The sequence below is a fragment of the Thamnophis sirtalis genome, unplaced genomic scaffold (assembly GCF_051295495.1).
Source record: "Thamnophis sirtalis isolate CommonGarterSnake01/CBP01778 unplaced genomic scaffold, rThaSir2_p1.2 scaffold_1, whole genome shotgun sequence".
NCBI lineage: Eukaryota > Metazoa > Chordata > Lepidosauria > Squamata > Natricidae > Thamnophis > Thamnophis sirtalis.
In genome coordinates, this window is record NW_028261381.1 from 83,419,534 (window position 1) to 83,442,293 (window position 22,760).

At 35.8% G+C, this 22,760-nt stretch overlaps 1 protein-coding gene across 1 annotated transcript in view; it reads right to left on the minus strand.

Moving 5' to 3' along the window:
* Positions 1-961: 961 nt before the first annotated feature.
* The window catches only part of SCUBE2 (signal peptide, CUB domain and EGF like domain containing 2), a 58,243-nt gene continuing 36,444 nt past the window's right edge, over positions 962-22,760 (minus strand). Inside the window, exons 14-23 of the mRNA XM_014055210.2 lie at positions 22,563-22,667; positions 22,085-22,240; positions 21,537-21,740; positions 16,787-16,957; positions 11,880-12,047; positions 10,965-11,126; positions 7,938-8,135; positions 6,707-6,859; positions 4,881-4,960; positions 962-1,849 (exon numbers count right to left, since the gene is read on the minus strand). Of these exons, the coding sequence (XP_013910685.2) occupies positions 1,697-1,849; positions 4,881-4,960; positions 6,707-6,859; positions 7,938-8,135; positions 10,965-11,126; positions 11,880-12,047; positions 16,787-16,957; positions 21,537-21,740; positions 22,085-22,240; positions 22,563-22,667 (1,550 nt within the window). The 3' untranslated portion in view covers positions 962-1,696. The remainder of the gene's footprint in view (positions 1,850-4,880; positions 4,961-6,706; positions 6,860-7,937; positions 8,136-10,964; positions 11,127-11,879; positions 12,048-16,786; positions 16,958-21,536; positions 21,741-22,084; positions 22,241-22,562; positions 22,668-22,760) is intronic.

A 22,760-nucleotide genomic window follows, 5' to 3' on the forward strand; every position in this document is an offset into this window, starting at 1 on the left:
TACAACAATAACTGAGGCAACCTGCATTTGCCACCAGTTAACCTAGAACTGTAGAATTAAAAGATAATGTTCAGGAAGCTATTAAAGATCTGGCTATTCTCCCAGGCTTTGGGGCAAAGCAAAAGTTGAGTCACTGGTAGATTGGGGTCTGGTGGGATGTTGATTATGTGATGTTTTAGGACTATTCATTTTCTTTCCCCCCCTCTTTTTTACTTTTAATTGTAAGCTGCCCAGAGTCATTGGGAGGTGTATGGCATATAAGTTGTATGTATATTACACTGTATTTATGTGTAAATAAATAGATTGTGGAAGAAACTATGGGGATCATCTAGTCTAACCTTCTGCAATATGCAGGAAAGCCAATTAAGGTAATAGCCTGGAATATGATGGATTCTCTTACATGGCCTCACCTTGAAATTCACTATTTACCTTTATCTTTGATATACTGTAACCCCATGTTTTCTAGTCTAAGGTCATTTTAACAGTGAACCTTAAGAAAAAGCCTTAAAGACTGAAATTAATTGCCTTTTAAAATCAGCAACATATTAATTCTATGCTTCTGCACATATCACAGATACACTTACATGCACTCCTTCTGAACACTATTTTTTTAAAAACTAAGGATAAAACAAAAGATACTGTTTATTTAGAATTAAATTTGCACCACATGCTGCCCTCTTGTGGAAAACAAGGATAGAAATAATATAGATTATTGCATAGCATGTCAAGAAATCAGTCAATAATTTATGAACAGGAGTGTGGGGAAAAAAAGAACAAAGTTACATACAGCATTGACAAATTAATTAAAGAAGCTATGGAATAATGTGATTTGTCTTACTTTTTTTTTTACTGCACATCATAACATAATCCTATCCCAGCCATACAAATGTACTGTATTTTCTTTATTTAAATTATATTTTTAAAGGTAATTTTTAAACATAAGCTTAACATATTTAAATGTCATATAAAAATACTTATCATTGCCTACATACATGAATAAGAGAATTATAATTTCCCCGCATCCCTGACACACAGTTTTTATTCATTTTGCATTGGAATGTCTGAGAACATAAATATTCACTTTTCCTCCAGGGTAACTCAAATAAATGATAAATATTGAATTGGCTACCAGAATCTTGAGAAATAATGGATTCTGTATTAAAAAAAAGTTTATTTTCACTTTAAAATCCACTTGAAAGTCTATTGTACTATTTCTTTTTAATGAAAAAGCACAAGACTCACATCATTCTTTGGTTTGGTTTGAAATTACACTTTGAAAACCATTCCTTTCTCATATCACAGCAACATTTAAGCTTGTGCTGCCTTCTTCATCTTTGAAATTCCAAGGTAAACTGATTGGATATTTCCAAAATGGTGGATCCACTCTTTTAAACTGCTGCCATCATGAAATGTCAAAAATTGCTTTTCAAGAATATCCACTTAATCATGATTAGTCATCCTTGCATCACTTTCAAGACAATTGGGCAACTTTTCTAAAACAGACAGTCACCAGTGGAAAATGAGAAAAAAGGGGAAAAAACCTCATGAAATGAAATAATTATATATTTAATTTAAAATATACATGTTGTATACAATTGGCTCATCAGTTTCCTCCAGACTCCCCTATGAAAAGAATATAAAACAAGCCTGTACAGTTAAGAACTCAAAGTTTTTTTAAAAAAAAATGTAATATACATTATTTGTAAGGTCTCAAAAATCTGGAGACCTTAGAGCGCAACAGTCGAATGAAAGATCTTGGAAACATTTCCCTAGATTCTTGTGCTGTATACTTAAAGTAATTCTGTGGGTGGGCCAAGACATCAAACAACGCCTTTATCAGCTTCTTATCCTGAAAGAATAAGTTCAATATTTTTAATCATATGATGTTGACTTGAAGAAAACAAAAGTGTAGCATCTAATATAGTAACTATTAAAAACTAAAGTCAGAAAAGGTGATGCACTATTATTTTTATTTATGTCAGACTTAGATCCTGCCTTTTGTTGAGAAGTTCAAGGCAGTGTAGATGGTATTGTCTCTATTTTTAAAAAACCAACTATCCTAAGAAATAGGTTGAGCTGTGTTGGTGTGTGTGCATGAATCAGAGAGAGACAAACTCAGTGAACCTCTACACTATGGTTGATGTATTTCCTGATGGATATTACAATCTCTGAAACCCAGTATCATGCAAGAACTCTTGTATTCGCACTCTTGTATAAAACATAGGGCTATTTTAGCAATGTTAAGATCAACATTTTCTATTGTCTTTACCACTTCATAAGCTGGAAATAATATTTTTTTTACTTTCAAATTTTCTACCCCCTCCTTAACTATATACAGATAGTCCTCGACTTACAAGTTCATTTAGTGGCCATTCAAAGTTACAACAGCAGTGAAAAAAGTGACATGACCATTTTTCACACATACAACCGTTGTAGCATCCTCATGAGCACATAATCAAAATTCAAACATTTGGTACTTACATGTATTTATGATGTTTGCAGTGTCAAAGGCAGGGGTGAAATGCTACCGGTTCAGACCAGCTCACCTGAACCAGTAGTAATAAAATGCTACCGGTTCAGGCGAACTGGTATTTCCGACGATCAGCTGTGATCACAATTTATATTAGCTAGAAATCAGGTTTTCCTGCTTTGTAGCTAATCTAAATCATGTGGCTTAGCGGAGCCCCCCCAGCTGTTCTACTTACCTTTGCAGGTGCTCTCGGTAGCAGACTCCACCCACCTGCCCAGACATCATCACGTCCGCTTTTGATGCTCTGCTCATGCGCGTGCTCACATTTGCAAACCACTAGCGAATGTAAGTAGATTTCACCCCTGGTCCAAGGCTTATGTGATCCCCTTTTGGGGTTTTCTGACAAGCAAAGTCAATGGATTCACTTAATCCATTCACTTAACAACCACTTAGCTATGGAAATGTTGGGCTACAACTCAATTGTAGTTTTAAGTCGAGGACTACCTGTATAGTCTCAGGGCACATGAATAAAGAAACCACTTTTGTTTTTTTGCTTCAAATAATAATGTACTTTTAATCAGCACTGCCTCAAGTAGCTATTCAAGAGTTCCAGAGTTGCAAGGCAATATTTGTATAATATATAATAATAATAATAATAATAATAATAATAATAATAATAATAATCCAATCATTGACAAATACAGTCCAAGTATTCAGCACCGATATTTCAATGCAGTTTGGCATGGAAAAATGCGCCACTGTATCCATAAAAAGGGGCAAAATCACTGCATCTGAGGGAGTTGAAATGCCCAATGGCCAACTAATTAAATGCAAAGAAAATGAAGCCTACAAATACTTAGGCATTCTGCAGTTGGATAACATCAAGCATGGAGAAGTAAAAACTATTGTCAGATGAGAGTACACCAACAGAGTTAGGAAAATTTTGAAATCTAAATTGAATGGTGGAAATACAATCAAAGCCATAAATACCTGGGCAATACCAGTTATAAGATACACAGCTGGCATAGTTAACTGGACACAGCTGATTTGGACCTTTTGGACCGAAAAACCAGGAAACTAATGACAATGCACTACAGTTTACATCCACGTGGTGATACTGATAGACTATATCTGCCCCGAAAATCAGGTGGCAGAGGATTATTACAAGTGAAGCAAACAGTTGAAGAAGAAAAACATGCACTGGCTGATTATTTAAAAGAAACTCAAGAACATCTATTAATCGAAGTAAAGAACAAAAATCTACTGAAGGCCCAACAGACAAAACAAGAATACAGAAAAGATGTGATAAAGTCAAGAATGGAGAGTTGGCAGAACAAAGCACTGCATGGTCAATTTCTGGAAAAAATAAAAGATAAAGTGGACAGTGAACAAACTTGGTTATGGTTAAAAACAGGTACATTAAAGAAAGAAACAGAGTCACTAATCCTGGCTGCGCAAGAACAAGCTATCCGCACAAATGCCATTAAGGCCAAAATCGAAAAATCCTCTGATGATGCCAAATGCAGACTTTGCAAAGAAGCTGACGAAACTGTTGATCACATACTCAGCTGCTGTAAAAAAATCGCGCAGACTGATTATAAATTGCGGCACAATTCAGTAGCACAAATGATCCATTGGAATTTGTGCAAAAATTATAATATCAAAACAGCAAAAAACTGGTGGGAACATCAGCCTGAAAAAGTCACCGAAAATCAGATGGTCAAGATCTTGTGGGATTTCCGTATACAAACCGACAAAATACTGGCGCATAATACACCAGACATCACACTGGTTGAGAAAAATAAGGTCACAATCATAGACATCGCAATACCAGGTGATAGCAGGGTCGCCGAGAAGGAACATGAAAAAATCACGAAATACCAGGATTTAAAAATCGAAATTCAACGACTATGGCACAAACCAGCAGTGGTAATTCCAGTGGTAATTGGCACACTGGGTGCTATTCCAAAAGCACTGGAATTACATTTAAAACAGTTAAAAATTGACAAAATCACCATCAGTCAAATGCAAAAAGCCGCACTGCTTGGATCTGCACGCATATTACGAAAATACGTTACGACGTCCTAGGCCCCTGGGTGGGGCCCGACTAGTAACCAATGCCAAATCCGGCGAAACAACTGGCCGCTGTGATACAATTGTATAATAATAATAATAATAATAATAATAATAATAATAATAATAATAATAATAATAATAATAATAGCAGATAGCTCTTCTTTTTAGGAAGATATACCTACTTTCCTAAGTTGATACCCACTTCCCTCTGTCACAATAATTTATTAATGCATTGCCGACTCATTGCACTTCACATGAGTAACAGCATAAATCTTTTAACTATGAAAAAGCTTAATTCATATTTTCTTTCAGGCAAGGTTAGAAATAAGATTACCTTAAGGATCTCTTGGTGATTTTCTGATGCATAAAGTCTACCATCTCGGACTATATCTTCTATTAGTTCTTGATAATCCTCTATTCAGAACACACAAAGCAACATTAATCTTGCTTATCGTATTTGTTAGAGTCTCAAAAATATTCCATTTAGGTAAAAATGATAATTTACATTTAAATACCTAAAGCAATTTAAAAGCATCCGAGGGTTGTTATGGATTTTTTTTTGTAATGTACAACCAATTTAGAGGCTTACTTCCATAATTTGAAGATTTAATATATTCCAAATTAATTTCAATAAGAGAACTATATAAAAAAGACAGAAACAAAGTTTTCCATAGTAAATGTTTGATACTACTATGTTCAAATCATGAGTATTCTTACAAACTCTACTTTGTATAACATTTCAAAACCTTTTTTACTTAAGGAAAAAACACACTTATTGCATTAAAAATATCCACCATCAACATTCTTATGCCCCTTTGTCTGTGTGTAATAAAACCATTACTCAACATCATTTGCTTTTTTTATAGCAAGCATGTGAGTTCCAGAAATGGGCTTTCATTATGGGAATTATATCAAGCTCAGTTGCAAAATTCTGGAACAAATGCAGTTTCCGAAAACAGAGATCAGAAAGTTACCACTGATTACAGAAAAGACAAATTTAGCTCTTTAAAAGAAACACATGTCAGGCATTTGGAGTTCATCATGCCCAAGCCAAATTTATTTGGTGGTGGTGGTTACCCTGAGGGTAGTTCCTGTTTAACTTGGAATAATGGCCAGAGATCACATGGAGAGAAAGCTGCTAATTCTCTTTGCTTCTGCCTGAAATATTGATTAGTCCCAAATTCAACTTCAAAGCAGAAAGTGTGAAACCACTGGAACGGTTATGAGAAAAGTCATTTCCCAGTGCAGAATGAAAACATCTGATAGTTCTTCTTAAATCTAAAAATATAATCTGAGCTATAATAGAGTAATCAAGGAACAAAGAAGTCACAATATCACACAGAACATATCTTGTAAAAAATGTATTACATAAAATACAAAAACCAATAAAAAATTCAGAACCGTTTCTGAAAACAGCTACAATATCTGCCTTACTCTCATGGCCCTAAATACCATAATAATTTCTCTGATCAGGTACAGTAAACCCTACATCATTTTGTGTAGAAAGGATGTATCCTGGCATGGCTGACTATTAAGACGTGGCATGATGTTAGAAAACCATCTGTCAAGTCAAACACATTTTTTTCATAAAAGTTCTTTATTAAAGTCTTAAGCTGCAAAATGCAATTACTGCTGTTTCCTAGCCAGAAATTCTAACTGTATTCTCAGATAAACAAAATATATTTCCCCCAAATAAAGGAAACTATACAGTATATCTATATTCCAGGTTAACCTCTGCCAAGATTGGCTTTCAATCATAAAGGTCGATGAACAGTTCAAGCATCAGGTAACACAACGATTGCTAATATTTTCTAAACTATTTACCTTATGATTGGATTCATATATTGCCCAGCCATGATTAATTCAACCATGGGTTTGCAGATTTACCCATAAGCTACAATTTACAATCCCACAGTGACTGGATTCACAATATATAGTAGACCAAATCAACAAATTGCTTATGATTTAGCATGATCTGTGAGTACAGCAAGCAACAGTTTCACGTATTGGAAAGTTCAGGTGTTAAATAACTGCTCACTACCTATTCATCTTCTTGAGATCTTCTCTTTCTAACTTCTTCAATTATGGAAGTGCAGAAATATAAGTAACAAAAATAAAATGCCCACATTTAAATTTTCTTGAGTTTTAACAGTGGCTTACCATCATAGGTTACATAAGGGACCTGGAATCCTTTTGCACTATTGCCTTCATTTGATTTGAACTGGATCCATAGCTTTTTGGACCTGGAAGTGAAAGCTATAGGGCGTTCATAGGTTTGGCAGGTTTCATATGTGGTCACAGAATTGGAGGAAGCTACCAAACAAAATGTGCAAAGTAGATATTAGACTTCTATTTATTTCCCATAAGGTCCTACTATTACCCCAATACTAGTTTTCCCCGAAGATCTCATTCAATTAGCCTGTTACCAAAGTTTCTTTTAGTGAAAAACGGAAGATGACTGCTATCCATAATCAATATGTTTATCTACTGAACTCTCCTTTAGTAAAGTGTTTTCCTAATGAAAACATGCCATCAACTGAAAATTCTGGGACAATAATCAAAGTACAGTTATATGGTGCCAGAATAGTAGAGGCTGTTATTTCAGAGGAGTTTGTTTTTCAATTTCATTGTAATATATTCAACTTTCATAACTGTTGCTCTCAACATAGTATGAAAGAAAGTTGGTGCTTTTTACTGTCAAACTCTTCTCAATGTTTCCAAAATAAGAGTTCTGTAGTCTGCTGTGGGGAAAATTTTAGAAAAGAATCTGCAAAAATTTAAAAATCATGTTTCACAACACATTACTATGCTGATGAGTACCTACGCAGTTATACCTTGATAATATCATTGGCCATTAAATTTACTGATGTTCTTACTACCAAAACAAGCCAACAAAACACTGATTTTCAATATCCAACATACTGATCTCCTTTATGTTGACCCTTTTGTTCAGTAGGCAATGTCTTAAACTGTAAAAGGAGCTTTTCCCACCTACAAGGGACTCATATCATTTGTACATCTTTTTTTCATGAAAAGGATTACTTATATAACTATGCGGAGGCTGATCTAATCTGAAGACATCAGCCCAAGGAAAATAAAACAACAGAATTTCAAGATTTGGGGTGGATTCATCTAAGTCAACAAATGTCAAATTTGGGGCATCACGTCGCCATCAGGTGACGCATTGTGACATTTTTTCCCTTCACAGAGCTAGGGTGGACGTGGCCTGTGCATGATGCATCTGGCCTGTGTACCACCAGTTTGACACCCCTAACCTAAGCATTAGTATAACCAGGTCTATAGTCAAAGCTTATCTCTTTTATGTCACTTTAAAAAGAGCTACACCTGACACAGAAATCTAGCGAAACAAAATCTACTTCATTTAACTTACAACTTTTTCTCATCACCAAGTAGTCTCCACATTCATCTTCTATTGGTAAAAATATTTCAGGAACCACAATCAAAATGCGGCGCTTAGGAGGTGGATTTATAGTCCAAGTACACTCAGTGTTTGCAGGATAATTTCCAGGGTAGTTTGGGGACTCAATGTATCCAGTAAACTCTCCAAGCTCACCCCCACAATGTCTGTCTGAAAAAAAGAAAGAGGAATCTATTATCTATATTATGGCCTATGCAAAATAAAAGGGGTGGGGAGTAGTGATGGAATGAAGATAACCAATGCTACCAAACTCATCAAACTCTCTAAATCAAACTTTAGCTTCAATATAGAAATCAGTCATATGGTTTCATAAACAACTGTTAATATACAACTGCTTGCAATGATTCAGAATGAAGTATGTTCATACATCACCCTATTTGTGGACCTGGCATCTTCCAAGTTTGACAATGATTAACACACACAGTCCTTCCACATGACTATTTTACTGCACTTGACTACCCAATTGACACAATGGATTATGTCAATGACATTATGGTAGCCATATTCATAGCTTCCATAACTATTCTGATATTCATGTCACCATGTTCTATCTCCTCACAACAAGGGAAAAAATATCAAAGCTTGCCGATAATTTCAACCAAACTATGATTGTCTTTAGTGCCTCCAAGCTGACCAAATATTGCAACCAATCCACAGGGCCCTTACTCATTACACAGTTTGTCTAGATACATTGCTTAGAATGGCAAAGAAAACCCATTTTCCATCACAAACACAAAAATAGCTAGCTAATGGTCTCCTTCTTCTGATCTTTTCCATGATTCACCTACACTCTCCATTTGTGGAGGGTGAGGAGAAACCGTTACATGGCTTAGTTAAACGGTGACAGTACTGAGTATTATTACAACTGATATAGTTGAGGACCTGCAAATAAACTGGGTAAAAATGAAGCCGTTAGATACCCTGGATCTCTGAGGCACATGATCATCAGTACTTTCAGTACATTGATCATAGACTTGTTCAGGTTGCTAGGTGGGATTAGGTTTTGAGGCACTGCTCCTTTATGGCTATATACAGAAGATAACACTGACAACATTTTGCTGCTGACTGATGACAGCTCTCCAAGATAGACCAGATTAGGAAACTGAATGTATGCAGACCAATTATAGGTTTACAGTAATAGAATCTTGCAAGTCTGAATGTTCTTCCCTCCTTCCTCCCTTTATTAGGCAATGCTTTCTCAGGTTATTGTTATGTTCTGATCTCAGATTTATATGAGTTTTGTCTTGGTAGCAGCACTTCCTCTTGTCCCTCAAAACCATTCCTTACACTTACAAGTGTAAGGCATTGGGGGAATGTCTTTAGCACCCTGGTGATGCCAATCTCTGATGCTCCTTACTTCTTAACTCCAAAGAATAACTGGTTCTGTTGAATATTCCCTAATTCAGTAACAGACTGGAGTGTGTGGTAGGAACAAGCTAAAATGAAATCCAGACTTTGCAATATTAATTCTATACCATTGATTCCACATGGATTCTCAGTGGTTTACATATATCAATAAAATCATGCAACCACAAACAACCCACATTCCCATTAAGCCTATAATAAATCTCTCTCATAACAACCGGTCCTGGCAACATTGGACACCATATGTTCTTTCAAACATTCCATTTTAACCATCTTTTCAAAAGTTATTGGGAAATATATCTTTTGAGTCTTCATGGAAGGCTGCATAAGTATGGATGGCATGGTAAAAAATAAAGTTTCTCCAAGCTTTCCTTCCCAGAGTTCATAGAGGGAACCAACAACATTCCTAATCTAGACATGCTCATTGGATGGATGGGTACATTTCACTTAAATTATCAAAATGTCAAACTATTGTAGTATTTTAAAGATAATGACTAGCACTTTGAATTGTACTCAGATGTCAACCAAACCACACCTACAATTCAGTTGGTCTTCACTTTTAAAGGGCAAAAGATTATACAACTTGCCTATCTAAGGAACTTTTATTATGAATGTGTCCAGCTATAAATATCTATAGAAGATGCCCTTTGCAAGTAGCTGTTGCTATCATAGGCCAATTTTTCTGAGGTGCCTTTTCTTGTATTGTTCTTCAATTAAGGAGCACACTTTCTTTGAAACTGATCTTGGGGCCTTTTAAGTTCAGTATTGGGAAGAATACTAAAGAATAATCTTTTTTGTTAAGTTTTTGTTATGTTATTATGTATCAATGTGTCAATATTAGTGAATTTAAACTTACGTCCAATTTATGTTTTTGTTTTAATTTTGTTAACTGCCTTTATCTAGAATAGAAAGATGGGGTGTATATGAAATGAAATGGCTGGGAGATGGCTGGGATACACTAGCTTCCTACTATATAGGAATATAGACTGCTATATGCTGTTGGCAGTGAGTAGAAGAATCTTAGAAAGCAAAGCCTTAGGTCCAGTTACAGAATTATGAGTAGAAACCTTGATGAAACTTTTGGCAACTGTTATACTTTCCACTTATATGAGTTGCATTGAGACTGATACCAAAGAAAATAACCAGGTCAAATACGCTGTATGCCAAGCGGAAGCAGAATCCAACATACTAAAGAAAGCCTTTGAAACACAGTGTGAGTTTTTATGAGTTTCATTTTATGAGTTAGTGAGTAAGAGTGAAAGGCAGTGATATCTAGAAGCATTATTGAAGACTCTTACACTTAATTGAAGCAGTAAGAAGAGCAGCTATACTTTTTAGAGAATACATTTATACTGAAACTGAATCTAGTTGCTCTGGTATTAGCCTGCCTTTGACTCCTTGGCAGAATGTAAGCTGCAACTCCCCCAAGGAAAGAAATCTCATGTGATTTGCTATATTTAGAAATGTTACCACAGCAACTCAAGAAGGAACTATGGCATAGGATTCTCCAACGATGTGGGGAAAAAAGCCAATTGGACTGAATATAAGCAGGGCAAGTTGTACTGATCTCCTCGATTCTAAAATTTACTATTCTTACTTAGCACTAATCTTCACCTTTGCAATGCAATATGTTTGTCGATCCATCATAATCAGTAGTTGTGTTTCCAGGACATGAAATACAGTACTTTTGTCCAAACTCAGGTTGATATGTTCCATTTGGGCAGCGGATACAACGATGCGTAGTTGTATTGTAAAAGTGTCCAGGTGAGCACTGCACTATAAATGAGAATAAGAAAGCAGCTTGGACTAATATTTTGAAAAATTACACAAACATAATAACCTAAATTCACCTTAAATTCATTCATTTAACAACTATTTTTCTTAAAATAAATTTATAGAAATTAACATGCTTATAACCCTGTATAAATAAAAGCTTGTATGAATTGGTGTATTATTTACAAAGCATAGTTTTCAAATATGTTTACTGCATAATAGACACATATAACATTTATAACCCAATATGGCATATAGGTGAAAAATATATTCAACTTTCTGTAGAAACAAAAACCACTACAGGAAGCTAGCTATTTGAAATGGTGCTAGGGTTATGTTTGCCTTGCTTGATTGGAAGATACACATTATTTTTAACCTATTTTTGGTCTAATCAGTGGTGTTTTAACCATTAAGCAGACTACGCATGTACTTAGGGCACCAGGTCCAAGGGGGCACCGCAAAGTTGAGAAAGAAAGAAAAAAAATGGAGATTTGTACAGTGTGTACAAAGGAGGGGGGGGGCACCAAGATTTGTCAGTGCTTAGGGCACCAGTGAGCCTTAATCCACCACTGGGTCCAATGTATGATATTTCTTACATTATGATACGACTTATATTCTGGATGGTGAAAAGTATTCCTATAGGTAGTAAATCATTATTCATCCCAGCTGGGGAAGGAGAGATTCTTTCCAGGGAGAGATGAAAAATTGGCACTGAAATAAATGATGGCTTATGTTTTGAAGTCTTGTCATTCTTACCTTTAGTCTCACAATCCTGAAACATTGTTGCACTAGTAATTTTTGTCATCAGACCACCTCCACATGTAAAACAAGATGTTCGACCTGGTTCAGGCTGGTATGTCCCAGAAGGGCATGAAAGACAGGGCTTAAATCCGTCGGCTGAATATTCACCTGGGGAACACTGCCCTGGAGAGTAGGAAGAAGGGTAGCAGAGTGGATATAAAAATCTGAAGCAAAGTGAGTTTTTAATGATGCCTACATGCAAGCTTAGAATCAAATGTTAAACTTTTAATATTTGTTAAAACAAAACCCAGCAGAAAACAGTTCTATTTCTCAGCTCTCAGTTCTATCACTTACATGTAACTTGATTCAGAGAAGGCTGCCTATTTCTGCAGTAAGAGAACAGTAGCTTCCATTGTATATATTATCAGCCTCTCTTTCTGATAATAGGTTTTTAACAGGCTTGGTTTTTTAGTAGAAAATTAGCAATAGCACTTAAGACATATACCACTTCATGGTGCTTTTACAGCCTCTCTAAGTGGTTTACAGAGTCAGCATATTGCCCACAACAATCTGGGTCCTCATTTTACCAACCTCAGAAGGATGGAAGCCTGAGTCAATCTTGTGCTGGTCAGGATCAAACTGCTGGCAATCGGCAGAGTTAGCCTGCAATACTGCATTCTAACCACTGCGCCATGAGGACTCTTGTATTCAAATGTAATGCACTAAACTAAACTATTACTAATTAAGAATTGGCTCTGAAGTTCACTAAGTGCTGAAGAATCATTATGTTTGTTAAAAATTCATATTTGATATTGCAGCAAAATAGGATTTACTGCCTTTGTGCAAATACCATGGATTAACTTTTTCCAAATTGTGGCTATAGCAAGAAGTGTCCTGCCTTCAGTTGCTTCCTCTCCTGCCCCGCTGTTTGCAAAAGAAAAAGCTTATATTCAAATTAGCGGACTTATAAATATCCATCTTAATAGCTTGAAAGAGAGAAAGAATTCTTGCACGTAGTGTAGATAATATAGTACTGTAATGTGTTATCTAATCAGCAAGATTAAGAAACAATTTTTTAAAGTTAAATTGCAAACAAATAGCATAATTTAGTAATTGTGTTTTGGCTCAAACAATTTTTCATTCCAACCTTTTATGCGTTGTCTTCCTTCATCTGTCTTAAAGTTTACCATTCAGAAAAACAAAAAAAGTGTGCAAAATAGGATCTCAACCCACTGTTTAAATATATGTTTGGGTCTACACTTTGACACAAATTAAATATTGTGGGAGTTGTAATCTCAACACATCTGGAGGAGGCAAGGTCAGGAAAAGCTGCCAGAGGCATAACAGCTTTAATTTTCAATGGTTCTCCCTACTAGTTATCTATGTAAAAATACTATATCAAGTTTTTTTTTAAGAGAAAAGGAATTATAAATTTTCATGCACCTCCCAATATTCTACCCTATTTCATCTCTATTTTATGAATAAGCCCCTTTAGTCTATATGCTGAATGAACAGATAATAAAGAAAGGGAGGGTTATCCTTTGTTTGAATATATTTTAACAATGCCTGGTTCTGCTTATCTTATCTTGAAAATCTTATCTTGAAAACCCATTCACTTTCAGTTCAGTTTAAGAACATATATGCAAGACAGAAATGATAGTGAAACTGTACTAAAATGTTTTCATAACAAATACAAATGCAGGCCATATGGTAAACAGATGATGTAGAACAGGGGTATCAAACTCACGGTGTCAGGGTGGTGTCACATGACGTATTAGGACTTTCCTTCCTCCTGGATGGGGATGGGGTCAGCACGTGACACATCCGGTCCACAAGCCACAAGTTTGACACCTCTGATGTACCGTGTTTCCCCAAAAATAAGACAGGGTCTTATTTTCTTTTTATCCTCCAAAATAAGTGGTTCATCTTATTTTTGGGGAGGTCTTACTATTTTTGAGGTGCAGAAGGCAGTGAGCATGGTCACCTCGTGGCTGCTGCTGTGTTACAATTTTTGGGGAGGGCTTATTTTAGTGCATGCAGTCAAAAGTCTGATTGGGCTTATTATCCGGGGAAGTCTTATTTTCAGGGAAACAGTGTAGAAGTACAGTAATTACATCCAATTTGTATCCCTGGTCTTTAATATCTCTGCTTGTGAACTGTTTTGATGTTCATATACTATAAAAACAGAACTAATCTGCTAGAACTGATTATATTCATGTTGCCTATAGATTCTCCATGTAAATGTGAGTGATGCATCTCCCAAATTTGCAGTATGCAGATTGCAAAGACAAAAGAAGTGATTAAACTGCTTTGTTAGACAATGGATTACTGCTGCAATTGTTTGGCTATACTGTGGAGTTCTTAACTTTTAAAGAGAGGTTAAATCTGTTACCTTGTGGTTTACAGCTTCAATAAATCACTTCACCAAATGGCTGTTTTCGTTAAGAGGAGCTAAATTGGCCTTGGCTTCATTTCAGGTTATTTAAGTTCACAGAAGAAGAAGAAAGGCACTAAATGCTCTTGATCAGGGATGAGGAATTTTGTTTACAGCTAATGAACTGTGTTTAATAGGGAAAACGGCTTTGGCTTATGAATAAAGCAGCAGAAGGAACCATATGCACTCATTGCAGCAACGGAGGAAGAAAATGACATGGTAGACACTGAGTCATTAGTCATGACATGAGGGACATGAAGAAACCATTTCTTTCCCAATACTTTCTCTTTAGAGCTTGGAAGAAATTAAGGTATTATATGCAAATTAAATTATTTTCCCTAGATAGTGATATAAGAGGATATACCACTTTCCTTTACCAACAGGCCAACATAACTGCAAAGATTAGCTACACCAGTTACCAGTTTGTGGTATCAAACAACACATCATCCACACTTCTTGATTGAAAACTGATAGTTTAAATGGAGAATATGGGTATTTTACAAAATGTTCTATGTTGGTATTATATTGCACACAATGCAGGACTTGTAAATGGGAAGTGTAAAATTCACAGTAAAATCAAACAAACCTATTTTTTTCTGTACTAGAAAAAAAATAGAGAATGGGTTGTACTGTGGGTCAAAATCTAAGGCAAACTATTTGATCAGAAATATCAAGGGGTGGAATATTTAGGGGTCTCGTATTAAGAATGCAATAGCACTTAGACTTATGTACTATTTCATAGTGCTGTTGCATCCCTCTCTAAGGGGCTTACAGAGTCAGCATGTTGCCCCCAACAATCTGGGGCCTCATTTTACCCACCTCGGAAGGATGGAAGGCTGAGTCAGCCTTATGCAGATGCAGATAGAGAATTGCAGTTCTATTCCATATTAAATATACTCCATATTAAAAGATCTCTTTCATCAAATAAATTTAGTATGCCGGGAAAAGGGAATAGCATGTTAAAATGCAATATATTACTGCAATGAAGATAAATCATTAAGAACAAAGATTGAAGGAAGGTATATTAGATCTTTGGAGCTCTATTTTTCCATCAAGACTTATCTAGAACATGTGCTTCAAACGTTATATAGAACCGATGCTACTTATATCCAGTAGCATTAAATATTTTCATTATATAATGAAAAGAAAGAGCTGGTTGCAAATATTATGTATCCCTTTTTCAGTAATGAAGCATTGTCAGCTACCTAAAAAAAAATTCTATGTATCCATTTGCTTATTAAGGAAAATAACTCATCAAATAAAAAGGATCAAAGCTCTAGAAAGGGTAGGAAAGGAAAATGCACAGATTCACTTCCACCTATGGCTAGGAACAGATCCTGTATGAATATCTGGACAGTGCTGCCTGTCAGAGTAAGTAATATTAGACTAAATGAATTGAGTGAATATTAGACTAAATAAACTAATGAAAATTAGACTAAATGATACCTTTATAGCATATCTACATTTCCCACATCTAGAGTGTTTTCTAGAAGTAAAACAACTGTATTAAAAAATATTTTGTCCAGAATCATCCTGTACTTTTGTAATTCCAATACTTTCCCCCCTCTTGCATGACATATTATATCCACAGAAATTGCTTTAAAGTATAATAAATTTAGCTCTTTCCTTCTTGGAAAATCCATTGAATATATTTAATAGGCAAAACTTAGTCTGATTACTGGATAAAATTAACCCACAGTATTTAAACATTTTAATTGGCATATTATTAACCATCCAGAAAAAATTATCTAAACTACAAGATTTACTTTATTGTTGCCCAGTTGCAAGCAGTTGTCTGTGGTCTCTAATACATAGCTTAAATAACTGTCTGGCAGCACTCTTGAATGCCACAGTCTGACCCTGGGTACTTCAGTTCACAGTATTTAATTCCTGATTTTAGAATTTAGTCTTTATTGATCTACTGTAAAATCCTCTCAGGAACGAATATTAGAAATGTGTCTGGACAGTTTCATAGGCAATCTTTGCTGCTCCAGATGATCAGAAATTAATGTTCAGTAGGAAAAGGTTATCCTCCTTAGTCTCTAGTATAATCTGTTAGTTTCTCTTTAATGCCACTATTCTCCATGCTACAGCAAGAATTCATTGCTAAAATGATCAAAGATCAAGAAGAAGAATTTCATAGCTAGGATAGTGTTGGAAGCTGAGAACTTTTCCTTTATTCAGGCAACTATTCCCTATCAAGATTCTATAGAGATATCTCTATATTATATTTTTTCTGCCGTTAGAAGAGCAGTTAATAATAGGGAGACGTTATATTATACCTGCTTTCACACCCACAAATCTCTACTATGCATTCACCTGCAATGAAGGGCAAACCTACTTTTTCTGTAAATTGTGTAGTTAACTCTGGCATTACAATATTTCTCCAAAGCCTAATTTTAATGATACATTTTTCAGTATATATAAAAAGGGAGAAGCAATAGGGGGTCCTTCTGTCCAAACATGGTGTGTTTCATAATATCCTTACCTCCACAGTCAGATATACTGCGAGCACCAATTGCTTTTGAGTCCCCAGAATGTTGAAGATTTGGACAAGGTTCACAGACAATTTGACCTTCATTGTCTTGATAAGTTCCATTAGGACATAAAATACAATTTTCTTGTTCCCCATCAAAATATGTTCCAACACTGCAGCTAGCTAACAATAGAAGGCAAAACAGTCAGTCACAGAAAGTATTTTCTCTTCAGTAAGAAGAATGAATATTACATGGGGTGAAGCTTTAACTTATGTTTGAATGTACTATTTTCAATTAAAGGTATGTTATTTCACTGAATTTCTAACATTCATTATTATTCCTGAATAATTATCCTACAATGTAAATCTCACAATTGATAAATTTTCAGAATTTTACTAATAATATGTAAATGACTAATCTTTCTTCACTTAAACACAAGGATATAGATGGAATTTCTTTGGTCTGAATGTTCATAACTATAGTGGATATTTTTGGAAAATTTATTCTTGTCCCATTATGGTTTTCCTTTGAGTTCCTGAAGATGAAAATACTTCTAGTTTTCCTATAAGATTTTCCTTTAGAATTCTACACTTTATGTTCAAACCAAGGCAGATGGCTTTTTTCACCTGCTTTTTGTTCTAGATCAGTGGTTCCCAAACTTGGCAACTTTAAGACTTGTGGACTTCAACTCCCAGAATTCTCCAGCCAGCTTCTGGGAGTTGAAGTCCACAAGTCTTAAAGTTGCCAAGTTTGGGAACCACTGTTCTAGATCCACATTAAAAAACATCTACCGTGTTTCCCTTTAACTCCCGAAATAAGCACTTGGCCTTATTTTCAAGGAGGTCTTATTATTTTTGAGGTGCAGGAGGTGGCGAGCATGGTCACCTCATGGCTGCTGCTGTGCTGCAATATTTTGGGGAGGGCTTATTTTAGCGCATACGCTCAAAAGTCCAATTGGGCTTATTATCCGGGGAGGTCTTACTTTCAGGAAATAGGGTATAAAAACTGAGACATGAATTGTAGTAGAAAATCTGTAACATACTATCAAGACAACTGTTTTCCAGCTGAAACGTATCTTATTTGATCAACAATATCTCAAGTTAAAGATCCCTGGAAGCCAACTGAATAGGATCTCTAAAATAGGAGTCAGCAATTTCCTTTCATAGGACTACAGCTGTTATTTCAGAGAAATGTTTTAATTAAATTCCCTACTAAAGAAATTGGGTCAGACCTCTAATGAGACCAATCTGTTTTCTTTCTGACACCAAAGTTGAGAATGGTGCCAGACAAAGAAAAAGAGGATGTTCAAGTGAGAACATCTGTTTGCTTTAGCCTTATTCTTTGAGCTATCCCTTATAGATAGCTTCTGAATCTGGCCCTTGAAGGCAAGAGAATTCTAGACTAATCACTTCACTGAATTACAAGATTAAGCATTGTAAAAAATAGCCACATCAGCTGAGCAATATTCTTCCCAGTATTGATTTCAATTAAATAATTATGTATATGCAAAGCCTACAACCCCATAAAATTGAAAATAGGATCCATTATTGGATTTTTCCTAGCCTTACACATACTTACAATGTATAAAAACTAGTGAATCCATAGCTATTGTCTGAGCTTATAGCTACTTAACAGTTTTAACTGAGGTAATAAAAAAAGAAAAGCAATTTAAAATATCATCTTCATATGTGTAACTAAACTGGAGACAATTTTAATTAAATAATCAGGAACAGATAGCCTCTTTAAAATTGTGAGTCTTACTTAAAATAGCAATCTCTTCCACTGCTCAAAATGAAAGCTACACATCTAATAGTTGCTTTAAGCATTATACTGAGATACTCCTGATACTTTTCTGCAGGGCCATAAAGCAGAAATATACTGATATAAACAAATATGCTGAATGACAACTTCTAACAGCCCCAGGCATCAGGGACAGCATCTGGAGGACCAATAGTTAGATTGTTGCTTGCCTGTATAAAATTTCCCTCTGTAAGGTAATCAAGTATCTAAAATCAACCGCTTTATACTAACTTTTAAAGACACCACTGATCCTTCAGTATGAACGAAATAGCAACATCACAACAAAAAAACATAAGGTGTTCCACAGAATACAAAAACTGCCTCCTTTGAAAACAAAGACTAACTTTAGGAATAATGAAACTCCATTAAGGATTCAGCAACTTTCTGCTTGCTTTTCTTTTCTTTTCTTTAAATTAAGTTAAGAGCCATTCACCATCAACAGATTCTGTTCCTGTAGCCACCCTTTTTTCTGTTGTGTTCATTGACCATTAAAACCCTATTCTTAACTTATACAAGAGTTTCAGGGGTGAAGTGAAAGCTATTCTGATGCAAAAGATAGATGTGGAGAGAGGCACCCTTAGGGTGCCTGGATTAGACGTTATAAAGACATTTAAAGATTCTTTCTGCCTATTCAGCTAGTTTTAGCTTTGAGATTTTGATGCCATGGACAAACACTATAGTGTCTCATTGACTAATATGGTGAACCTCATAAAAGAGGTCATGATCCACAACTAACCACCCCTAGAAGACCCTTGCCCTGATTTCCTAAGGAAAAAAGACAAAAACTAATGGATTGTATCTCTAAGCTGCCTTCTATATTGTTTCAAAATCTTTGTGGTTACTGTTGTTTTGGTTTCTTACTGGTTTATAGGCTGTGAGCATGTGGAGAAATTTTGTGCATAAGAACTGGGCTCTTAAATCTATTATTCCTGAAACAGTACAAGCAGTTAGGTATTTATCTCTAGTTTAGAAAATTTATTAGCCTCTTCCTTTCTGTTATTCAAAAGGGAAAAAAGTTGCAATATACTGAACATCAGACATACAAAACTTAGTAGGAACAAAACTACATACTGAGTGTACTTGTTCCTGTATTTTATCTTTTTTTAACAAATAAGATAATAAGATAAAATAAAAAAATTACAATAAAAATAGGAATGAGGAGGAAAGATATGTTCATCATCTTGAGTTAATTAAATAATAAAGGCAGGATAAGCAAAAAAAGATTGAAACTCTAGTGCAAGTTAATCTGTCTCTGATGAAGAATGACTTCTTATTGCTTTCAATAATTCTATTTATTTATTTACTATTTATTTGCTGCTTTTTTAAGTTACTTGATACCATAAAGGTATCTCATAGATGAAAAAGTAAAATGAAATAATTGACTAAAATTGCAATTTCTTAACAGAGGGAAAGATGATACAAATCAAGAGCTGGATTCTTTCTTCCTTTCTCCAGCTCAAGTGGTCTAACGCCATTATATTATGACCTACTTCAAAACCCCATTCCTGCCACGGAATAGTACATAATTTCATATAAATCTGGAGGTGAATATGAGCGTTTTCCCATCTCATTTCCTGAGGTTTCCCAAGGGACATGTAGATACATTTCAAAGAATCAAAAGTTAACATTACGCACAGATTGTTGACCTGAATGGTATGGCATAGTACAATATACTATAAACAAAAAGGGAATATTTCCAAACAGAAGAGAGGAAAACACAAAAGCTTGAGTTTCGCTAGTTTTTCCATCTAATCTGAAATATAGGTACTAAGCCTGCCAATTTGCTATTGAAACATTTGTTTTGGAATCTCCTATTTCCATCGGGCTTTTGTAATCATAGTTCTTTTTAGAGCTTTTGTTTTAATACATGTATCAAGGATTGCATTGCTTTCAGTTCAATGAACGCATGGAGTTAATACACATGTTCCTAAATAAACATATTTCGTATCTGCCATGATAAATGGAATAAACAATAAAGTTCACACTGTGTACAGCACTAAGTATTATGAAACTGACAGATGCTTTCAGATAATTGAAAACAATTGAAAAAATGAATAGAAAATAAATGACAAAGCTTATGTCTAAGATAACGGAATAGGGATAACAAAGAGGACTTACACTGAGCTCCCAAAAAATAAGCTTGACATAATATTCATTTTTCCACAATTATTTTTTTTGTGGTGCTGTCAAATATAGAATTCTGGCACTTATTGCTCTACATGGGGCTGCCCTTGAGGAGTATTCGGCGACTTCAGCTAGTCCAGAATGCAGCCGCGCGAGCAATCGTGGGTGCACCGCGTTTCACCCACATAACACCTATCCTCCGCGAGCTGCGCTGGCTACCTGTCGATCTCCGGATACGCTTCAAGGTGCTACTTGCCACCTATAAAGCCCTTCATGGTAGTGGATCTGGGTACTTGAGAGACCGCCAATGCCGATCACCTCCATACGACCCATTAGATCTCATCGTTTAGGCCTCCTCCGAGTTCCATCCGCTGGTCAATGCCGACTGGCCACCACGCGGAGGAGAGCCTTCTCGGTGGTAGCCCCGACCCAATGAAACGATCTCCCCGTGGAGCTTCGTACCCTCACCACCCTCCAGTCCTTCCGCACAGCCCTTAGAATCTGGCTATCCCGTCAGGCCTGGGGCTAAAGATTGTTACCCGCCCGAATGGTATGAATGTTGCGTTTTTAATCATGTACTGTCTTATATGTAAAAGTCTGTCCCCCCCTCCCTTTTGATTGTGAGCCGCCCTGAGTCCCCCCAGGGAAAAGGGCGGCATATAAATAAACTATCTATCTATCTATCTATCTATCTATCTATCTATCTATCTATCTATCTAGTCATTCCTTCAATAGCTGCATTGATTTTGTAATATTGTGAGTGCCAAATGATGCAAAGAGAATGAGATGCACATCTGAAAGATTTCATCAATATTAATTTCTGATCATTCTACTTACCACATTTGTTATCCACATGCTTTTGACCTAGGCTGCAGGGATCCTGATTATCTACTGCTCTGAGAGGCTTTCGGGCCACACCATGATCTACACCGGACAGGCGAATATGGAACTGCTCTTTGTTGATGACCTTCCGTAAAGTTCTAATAGCTTTACGAAGCCTTTTCTCAGTCCTTTTACGTGCACAGCTCAAATTACAGGTATCTAGAAAGGAGCAGACAGCAGTGATTAGGAGCAGAAAGCTTGGACGACTAGAACCATATTACTTAAAAGAGGCAGCTGATACAGCAACTGAGAAGGCAGCCTGCCTAAATTATGGCAACAAATATTGTTCTGAGGTGAAATTTTCAAGGCACACAAAATTGATGTTAATGGAGAACAATATACATCTTTAGCCACAGTAGCTTTCTGATCATGTGGAAAAGAGCTCAAAACAGGAGATACTTTTTTTCTTTTTTGCATAGAAATGGAAGTGAAAGAGAACTCAAAGATCAAACTGCAACAAAGCTCTGTCAGAAAGGAAGCCTTTCAGTTCTTTTCCAACCAACCTGCCACCTCCTTTTGGTCTGTTTCAAGCTCAAAGTCTGCAGATATAAACATTTCTCTAGCTGCCTTCATTCTGCCGAGGTCTCCAACAGTTTTCTTGCCAGAACTGCATGTTAGGTTTACATAGTAGAAGTTCTCCGTTACTGAATTATGTTTCTCTGTGTGGACAAAATTAAAGGAAGCAGCAACTTGGCCAAATTTGTTACTGGGCATTTGCTAAGGCTTAATAAATGTTGCTGAATAAATGTGCGCAGGGTTATATGATTAATTCCAGATGCTTACAAATGACAAAAAAACTGCAGCTACTAGTTTAGATATTTAGCATGTGACATACTAGCAACTGTTCTGGAAACATTTATTGTTATATCCCAAATCTGAGAAGAACTGTGAATCACTACATCAACAGAAACCCACAAATCCTACCAAGTCATAAATGTTCTACAAAAACAGCCATTTTAAACTATGCACTGTCATCCATACCTGGTATTACACGATGAAGAGCAGCCTGAAACATCTTACTCTTTTTCAAGTTACATTTTCCTTGATTAAACGTAAAAGTTACAGTTGTCCTGATGATAGAAAGATCTTCAGAAAGAAACAGTAGAATAATTATTTTCAAATTAATTGAATTCATTACCAAAACCAAGCAGGTAATATAGATGGTTTCCACATGCCTCA